General features: G+C 62.1%; 1 protein-coding gene across 1 annotated transcript; it reads left to right on the plus strand.

The window, feature by feature from the left end:
- Window positions 1-425: 425 nt before the first annotated feature.
- On the plus strand, window positions 426-8,739 carry Noxa1 (NADPH oxidase activator 1). The gene is made up of 14 exons (XM_026415176.1): window positions 426-602; window positions 2,159-2,241; window positions 2,916-3,024; window positions 4,110-4,244; window positions 4,463-4,570; window positions 5,876-5,929; window positions 6,185-6,228; window positions 6,633-6,780; window positions 7,426-7,471; window positions 7,627-7,685; window positions 7,802-7,956; window positions 8,197-8,311; window positions 8,397-8,511; window positions 8,600-8,739. Exons 1-14 carry the CDS (start codon window positions 426-428, stop codon window positions 8,737-8,739), a joined length of 1,488 nt encoding a protein of 495 aa, XP_026270961.1.
- Window positions 8,740-8,755: the final 16 nt, after the last annotated feature.

Genomic DNA, 8,755 nt, shown 5'->3' on the forward strand with positions numbered 1-8,755 from the left:
CCCAAAGAGAAAGGCAGAGGCGGGGACCAGGATGGGATTCCACCTGCAGAGGCCCTGGGAGTCAAGTGCAGTCCTCCGCGAGTGCCCCTGTCGGCTGGCCTGCAGGGTGCACACTGGCCAGGCCCATGGCCTCATGCCGGCTCCTGAAAATCCTCGCCGGTCTGTAGGCACAGAGGCCTGTTGGGTCGGGAGAGGACCCGGCCACCCCGCAACGGGCCGGAGGGGCGTGGCCGGGGTGTGGGGGAGGCGTGGCCGGGTCTACGGACGGGGGCGTGGCAGGGGCTGCGGGAGGGCGTGGCCGGGTCTGTGGTCGGGCGTGGGGCGTGGTCAGGCCTCTGGGATTAGGAGGGCCCTGCCGCTGGTCAAACCCGGCCCAGTCACGGCAGAGCCCGACCCCACCAGCGCCAGCCGGTGTCCTCGCCGCCATGCGTTCGCTTGGGGACCAGGTGCGCGACTGGCACCTGGGCGCACAGGCTGTGGCGCGCGGGGACTGGAGCAGTGCGCTGCGCCTCTTCTCGGGCATCTCAGAGCAGCCCGCTAGGATTTGCTTCAACATGGGCTGCGTGCATCTGCTGGCCGGGGACCCCGAGGCCGCGCTGCGGGTGAGCGCCCCAGGACTGGTGGCAGAGACCTGTCCCTGGGGAGGTCCATGAGGGGTGGCCCCCTGGGGGTTCCCTACCCTTCCTCCCTGAGGCTAACATGGGGGTTCTCCCTCCCAGTGCTCCTCCTGAGGGAATGCCTAAGGCAGCAGGGAGCTGTGTGTTCCAGGGACCCCTGAGCCGTCAAAACCAGAATGGGGTGCCTGTCCTGCCCCAGGCCAGCCACAGCAGTCATCCTGAAAAGCCAGGGCCAGCACTGGCTCTGGGCTCAGGCCCAGGGTGGGACGTGGGGACTGCCTGCCGCCTGTGGAGGGAGCCCGAGCTCAGGGTGCCATAGCTCACACCCGCCTCAGGAGGCTGCAGGCTCCCTGGCTCCCTCTACTTTGTAAACGCTTCATGTTGGTCACTGTCACAGTGGGGCCTGCTCTTGGATGTGTGACAAAGGCCAGCCGCACTCTGCCCACCACTCAGATGACAGGTTTCCACAGTTGTTGGGATGAGCAGTGGCACCTGCCTGGATGCACTGCAGGCAGGAAGCAGAAAGAACCAGACAGGGTGGGTGAGGGCGCCCACTGCCCCCACAGAGCACCTGCCCAGAGGCAGGGCCAAGAGTAGAATCCCCGTTACTTCCTCCACCTGCATCTGCACCCCTGGCTGTCCCAGTAACAAACAGTCCCATTTCCAGGTGCCATTCAAGCAAGGGAGTTTAGCCCTGGCTACTGGTGGGAGGGCCTCGAGTGACGTTGGGCTAAGCCAGGCTTCCTTCATGAACAGGTGGAGGGCGTCAGGCTGTAAGTCCTCCACCGTGAGAGGACAGGGTCCTGTCTAAAGCCAGCAAAATAGGATGCAACAGCACAGGCATGCTAGTTAGAGGTGTGAAAAAAAGTAGAAGGAGCCTCCACCGTGAGTAAAACCTTCTGGGAGGGGGACAGTTGACCAGGGTGTAGCTGAACTGCTGCCCGTTGGTGTGAAACTTGCACAATGTTTGCTTTGGCTGCTGGGTGTGGTGGGATAGCAAACATGAACAGCCACCCCACCTGCAAACCCAGGTCAAACCCAGTGAAACAACAGGCTCTTCTCTGGTACAGATTGCTGGAATGAGAAACAACCCTTTTACTGCCTGTATTTAACTGATGGCTGCTGTCCCCTTGGGAACGTAGGGTTATTTCGGAGACTGGTTTGAGGAAGAGCTGTGCTTCCCACATGATCAGCCTCTCATGCTGACACTTCATTGTTCTGACTGTGATTGATACCTAGTATGACCTCGTTTGTGAACTACCAAAAAAGCGTTTTAACAAGACAAGATTCTCATGTCCCCTCCACCGAGGCAGCTGTTACTGGCACTGGAGCGTTCCTCCTAGCTTCTCTCTGTGCTCATGGTGGGCTTTCAACATACCTGGGGGGCCCTGCCCTGTCTCAGTCTGGTGTCGGGTGGCAGCAACCCTGAAGGCATAGGCAGGTGGGAGGGGCCTGCTGACGGCTCTGGGGCCAGTGGAATCCCACGTCCATCAGAAGCACTGGGTTCTGGGCCTTGGCATTCTTGTGCATTTTGATTCCAGGCATTTGACCAAGCAGTGACGAAGGACCCCTGCATGGCTGTTGGGTTTCTCCAGCGAGGAGTGGCCAACTTCCAGCTGGAGAGGTGAGCCCAGGCCCCTTGAGTAAGCCCAGTCTGTTCTTCCTCCTCTGTCCCCTGGTCCCCAGCCTGGGGAGGGACTCTGTGGTCTTGCGGAGATGCACAGCAGGCCCACACGACCCTTCTCTGCCGTGACTCACAGGCACTTTCCCAACCCTTTGGTTCTCTCCTCATCACATCTGTAGAAGCAGGACCTTCTGATTGTGCCCATTTCTCAGAGGTGGAAAATGAGGGCTTGATCCAGGATATTTGTGGCCACACGACTTTGTACCATGTCCTTCCTAGAGGAGAAACCAGGGAGGGTGGCCTTCAGGCTGCAGGCTTTGATCAGCCTGGAAAGCTGGCCGGGGGGAGGTGGGATGTCTGGTGGGGCTGGGGGATCTCCCAGCAGGAGCTGGAAATCCGAAATTTGGAGGGGGAAGGCCCCAGGGTGTGTGCCTGAGCACTGTGCATGGTAGCGACCCACAGGCCTGCAGAAAGGTGAGCAGAGCTGAGCAGCAAAGTCAGGCTGCAGCCCCACCTCATCTTCCTGGCACCTTGGTGCACCCATCCCTTGAGCTGTTTGCCTGGCCCCGAGTGCCCAAGGCATGAGGTCTTCCCAAGCCACAGCAGGGCCAGTGCCCCCAGACGTCCCTCACAGGCTTAACCTTGCAGCTGCTGAGGGGCCCTGCTCCCCCCAGGTTCCAGGGGGCCCTGTCCGACTTCCAGCTGGCCCTGGCACAGCTGAGGGGCAACACTGTCATCGACTACACACAGCTGGGCCTGCGCTTCAGGCTGCAGGCTTGGGAGGTGAGCGGGCACAGGGTTGTGTGGGGTGTGGCTGCCCAGGCTGCCATCTTGGGCTCTGCAGGTGCTGTCTGTGGGCCTGGGCTGCTGCGGGTGGTGCTCCTGTCTTGGTGGGCCGTGGACGGTGAGCCCTGAGGCCTAAGGCCCTGAGGAGGGCTGGTGGTGATGTGGACGGACCACTCCAGGCCTTGGGCACACACAAGGCAGGGAAGGGCTGGGGACGGGTGCAAGCTCGGAGGCCCGGTGTGGATTGGGGCAGGGTGTCCCAGAGCCAAGGCTCTGCTTGATCCTGATCCTGGTTGCCAGGATCAGGGCTGGCACAGGGAAGGGCACTTAGCAGAGCCCCATGGTTCCCAGGAGTCCCTGCTTGGAGGTCTGTGGGGACAACGTGAGTCATGACAAAGTCATCATGGGGCAGCCCAGCCGGTGTGGGTCCAGAAGCCAGGGTCCAAAGCCCAGAGCACTACGTGGTGCTGGGTGGTGGTCCTCCTGGGCCCAGAGGACAGACACCAGCTGCAGGAACTCAGGTTCCACCTGGCAGTCTTGGGGACAGAGGACCACTGGAAGGGCCAGTGGATTTCCCCGTTGAAGCAGCCAGGTTGACTAGGCACTCTGCTGTGGAGGCCAGGGGCAAGGGGCCCAGAGTACCATGGAACTTGGTGTATCCCTGATGCTGTGGGCAGCCTGACCCAACCCATCCTGTCCATTGCAAAATGGGTTCTGAGAGTCCCCTCGGCCCCTGCAGGACCTTCCTCAGACTTGCAGGTACAGGGAACAGGGCATGGGAGGGTGTGCAGGCCGGGCACAGTCCAGGGAGAGAAGCTCTAATGTCCAAAGCAGAAGATGATGCCCCAGAGCAAAGTAGGGTATTGCCAGAGGCTGAGCTGGGTACAGGGCAGGGCCACCTGACTGTCCATGACTGGGCTGGGTGGCCACAGGCAACCTGGTCTCTGGCCACAGTCCCCATGTCAGCTGGGCACCAGAAGCACCCTCAGCTGCTGTGGCTGGGGAGCCCATGTGGGGAGTGGGTGGGCCAGAGGGTTCAGGGGTAGGATCTGGCCCCTGCCATCCCTCACCCTCACTCCCAGGTGCTGTTCAATGTGGCATCTGCACAGTGCCAACTAGGGCTGTGGACCCAGGCTGCTGACACCCTGGTGGAGGCCATCTCCAAGTGGCCAGAGAGGGCCCAAGACGGCCTGGACACTGCTTTGAACCAAGTGCAGGTGAGGAGGTCAGGTGTGGAAGAGAGGTGAGGGTGCTGGCCCTGGACAGGCCACCTGTGGCCTACAGCTGGGGCTGGTGTTGACAGCTCAGCCCCTTGAGGGCTACTGTGTGACAAGAAGAAGCTCTTCAGGGAGGTGGCTGTGGGACAGGCAGGGTCTAAGTGGCTCCTGCCCCTGCTGCTGGCCAGCCACTAAGGTCTGCAATGACTCTATCCCAGAAACAGGCTACCCTACAGCCCCGACAGGTTCCCAGGGGCGAGGTGTTCCGGCCCCCCCGGCGGCACCTGGAGCATCTGCAGCCAGTGGACTTCCTGGGCACGGCCAAGGTAGAGTGTGTGCAGGCCCCTCCCCAGCCTGGGCTCGGACCAGGGCCCGCTGAGCTCTAGTGCGGCTGCGCTCCTGCACTGAGCCGCAGCTGTATGCCTGGGGACACCTGGGGTCCAGTCAAGGCCACTGGAAGGCCCTCAAACTGACTTGAGTGTTAGGGGATGGCATCCCCAGTGGGGCTGTGGGCCTGGAGCCAGGACCCAGGAAGCCCGCTGTGGAGGAGGCCGGCAGCGGCCACGCCTTGCCCCTGCCTCTGTCTGCCATACACAGGAGGGTAGGGTGGGACCCAGATGGCTGTCCTGGGCTGTACCATATCCCCTCCCTGGGTCGGGGGCCAGCAGCGACTCCAGATCACAGGGTACTGGGAGAGGTTCCCCTCTGAAGGCAGGAAGAGGGATTTGGGGCGATGGCATTTCCCAGCATCACAAAGAAGAGCACCTTGCTTTTGCACTGGTGGCCCTTAGACTGGCGTGTACCTGTGGTCACTTACAGCAGCACTCAGCCAGTACACTACTGTGCAGCTGCACATGGCATGTGCCACCCACAGACGTCCCTGGGGCAGGCCAGGGCAGGGAGAAGGGGCTGTGTCCAAGCAGCCATTTGCAGTCCTCCTTCCACAATACAGGACTGTCACAAGAAACAAAAAATATTTTGAAACTTGTACTAAAAATATTAAAATGATCAGCATGGCTGCTGGACATGGTGGCACATGCCTGTAACCCCAGCACCTTGGGAGGCTGAGGCAGGAGGATCATAAGTTCAAGGCCTTGGGGCTGGAGGGCACGGGCTCCTGCCCTCCCCTGGACAGGCATCACTCCGGCTTGCTCCCTGGCTCCCAGGCTCCCAGCCCCAGGCCTGGGTGGGGTGGGTGGAGGAAGGCACAGCAGCCAGAAGCCAGGAGCAAAGCCTTAGGGCTGGGATTGTGGCTCAGCGGCAGGGCGTTCACCTAGCATGTGCGAGGCCCTGGGTTCGATCCTCAGCACCACATAAAAATAAATAAAATAAAGGTTGTGTTCAACTACAACTAAAAACTAAATATAAAAAAAAAAAAATAAGTTCAAGGCCAGCCTCAGCAACTTAGCAAGACCCTATCTCAAAATAAAAAGAGCTGGGGTGTAGCTCAGTGGTAGAGCACCACTGGGTTCAATCCCCAGCACCATAAAGAAATCATCAGCACAGAAATGTCTCTTTTTTCCCCCGCGGTAGTGGTCCAGCAGTCTAAAGCCAGGCCTGGGCAGCCCCCAGCTGGGAGGTGCTGGAGGTGCAGACCCCAGTGGGTCTGAGTGTGCCCCTGTCGCCCCCAGGTGGTAGTGTCTGCCATCCCCAGTGACCAGCACTCAGGTCTCCAGCCTCAGCAGGTGAGTGACCATCCAGCAGGCCAGGCCTGCATTTGCCTGGCTTTTGGTAAGGAGAGAACACTGCGGCGGGACCACGGTTCTGCTCTGTCCCCCTGCCCGGGGCCCCCAGCCTCCCCTAGTGGGAGGTGGGAGTGGCCGTCCCACTGGCATGAGGACCTGTAAGGACATGCAGTCTTGAGGTTTGGGGCAGAGGAGCCGCCTGTTTGTCTCCCATTCTTGGCCAGGCCAGGTGAGGATGTCCCTTTGTGCCCACAGGGATGGAGAGCTGACAGCAAAGCTGGTCTGGAGACTGCACCATGGTAGGAAGGGGCTGGGCGTGGCCATTCCTGCCCAGGGACAGGACTGTCCCCACCTGTTTATAGATTGAAACTGGCTAGATGCCTGGGTGCCAGAAAAGGGGCCCCGGCCTCCCTCAGCCTACCCTGTCTCCTGCCACAAAACTCCCCCTTGGAGAGGTGGGCACACGGGGGGAGGCCGAGACTCACCGAGTCACTGTGACTCCAGGCGCAGCAAGGGAGGCGGGATGAGGGTCAGGACTGAGCTGTCCAGGGAGGGGACTCAGTGACATGACTTGCCTGGGGCAGGGCTTGTACTGCATTTGACAGAAGGGGCTGCTGAGACGATGACAGAAAGGTCCTGGGCTCTGGGAGGGCAGGGCTGTAAGCCCACACCGGCTAGGCCTGAGTTGTGGCCCCCTGCCCAGGGCCCGAGGCTTAGACCGCCAGAGAGCTGGCGCCCACCGCAGTCCTGACCCTGCAGAGACTTTGGACCAGGAGGTGGCTTCGGACCAGGCGCCGCAGGCTGAGCTCTTCGTGCCAGGCATCAGCTGCGAGCCAGCGCGTGAGCCCGGGGTGCGTGGGGCAGCCTCCTCACTGGCTGGGCCAGGGATGTGGTAGGAATCTCCCTGTGGGCCCCCAGGAGTGCAGCCTGGGCGCAGTCGGAGGCAGGCAGCCTGGAGGGCACGGGCTCCTGCCCTCCCCTGGACAGGCATCACTCCGGCTGGCTCCCTGGCTCTCAGGCTCCCAGCCCCAGGCCTGGGTGGGGTGGGTGGAGGAAGGCACAGCAGCCAGAAGCCAGGAGCAGGGCCTGGTGGAGCCTGTGCCTGGGTGTCCTGAGAGCGGCCACCCTCGCTTTCTCGTCAGTGTCCTATTCATTCAGCCTCGGCTCAGTGTCCCTCTTAACAGCTGCACTCAGCCGCTTCAGTGCTTAGAACTGCACCTAAGTTCACTCACTGGGCCTCATGCCCGATGCCCTGACCTGGCCCTTCCTAGTGGCTTGGTGGGTCTCAGGAGGTCCCAGAGCTGGTGGTCAGTGCCCTGAATTCATCCTCGAGGGTTTGACTTGTGGCCTGCTGCCAGCAGCCCTGCTCTCAGGCCACACTATCACACTGGCTGACCAGGACAGAGCCCAGGGCCCTGACAAGCCCCAGGCAGGGAGAGCCACCTCAAGGCCAGGGCCCCCCAGCCCAGAACCCCAGCCTGTGACTTCCCTTGCAGGGGCACCAGGTGGAGCCAAGGGGCAATAAGACACCTGCACCCACAGGTAGGGGGTCCTGAGTGCAAGGCGCTCAGTGGACAGAGCCGGGCCTGGCCTTTGTCCTGCAAGGCAAGCTGCCCACCTGCCCACTAGCCAGTCCTCTACCCCAAGATGTCTCCATTGGGAACAGATGGCCACACGAGCCCTGCTTTATTCCACAGGGCCACCAGTATCTGGGGGGCCTGGTCCCAGTGCCTGTGAGGACCCCTTGGGTGCTGGGGTAAGAGATAAAGCTGCCTGCCCCTCCCAGGCCTCACCCAGCCCCCAGTCTCTGCCCTCACCCTTGGGCCTGAAGCCCACCCTGGCCAGGCCTGATGCCACTTCTCCTGGCCTCAGGAAGCAGGTGCAGAAGGCCCTGAGTCCTCTGTGACTGTCACCGTGCAGTGTGCCTTCACAGTGGCCCTGAAGGCCCCAAGAGGAGCTGATCTGTCCCACCTGCGGGCACTGCTGGCTCAGGCCCTCCCGCACCAGGCCCAGCAGGGGCAGTTCAGGTCAGCCAGAAAGGCCCCGTGATGCGAACTGGAAGGGACAGGATGGGTGTGGGGTGGGTCCTGAGCTGAGGAGTAGGTGGGGCACCCTCCGGTCAAGGCAGGGACCAAACTGGCTTCCCCAGTCCAGGTCTTGGGTCCTGGAAGGTAGAGAGGGAACTGGCCGCAGGGGTCAGCTCCCCAGGGCATATCTAGGCCCTGCCCAGGGTCACCCTCTTGGCCCACCCTGGGGACATTTTGCAGTTACCGAGCCCCCAACGATGCTGGACCGTGGACCCCCCTCCCTGGGGAGGAGCAGCTGCAGAGTGCCTGGAGGGACGCGGCCTTGGGGCCCCGAGGGCTGCAGCTCCAGTGCCGGGTGAGGCGGGGCAGAGTGTGGGTGGCCGCGGGCAGCATGGGGCACCCTCCTCCTGAGCCACCCCTAGCCCACTCTCCTGCCACAGGGGGCTGGGGGCCGTCCAGTCCTCCGCCAGGTGGTGGCCCAGCATGACTACCTGGCCCAGGGGCCAGAGGACCTGGACCTCCGTCGCGGGGATGTGGTGGACGTCCTGTGTGAAGGTAGTCGGGCACAGCCCTTCCCTGGCACTGTGGGGGCTGCCCAGGCACAGGGTGCTGCTGGGCTGAGTGTCACCCACGTGTCTCACAGTGGACGAGGCGTGGCTGGAGGGCCACCTGGATGGCCGCATTGGCATTTTCCCCAAGTGCTTCGTGGTGGCAGACAGCGCCTGTGAGGAGCCCCCACCCGGCCCCAGACCCCAGGCCCAAGCCGACCAGGAAAGACTTTAATAAACTGTCCCTACCA

This window comes from Urocitellus parryii, chromosome 4 (assembly GCF_045843805.1).
Source record: "Urocitellus parryii isolate mUroPar1 chromosome 4, mUroPar1.hap1, whole genome shotgun sequence".
Lineage (NCBI taxonomy): Eukaryota > Metazoa > Chordata > Mammalia > Rodentia > Sciuridae > Urocitellus > Urocitellus parryii.

Bases quoted from the DNA above. Each gene is read 5' to 3' on its own strand.
- Noxa1 (XM_026415176.1), top strand. From the start codon at position 426: ATGCGTTCGCTTGGGGACCAGGTGCGCGACTGGCACCTGGGCGCACAG. The intron at 3,025-4,109 runs GTGAGCGGGCAC...CCTCACTCCCAG, and splicing joins TCAGGCTGCAGGCTTGGGAG to GTGCTGTTCAATGTGGCATC. The intron at 8,312-8,396 runs GTGAGGCGGGGC...CTCCTGCCACAG, and splicing joins GGCTGCAGCTCCAGTGCCGG to GGGGCTGGGGGCCGTCCAGT.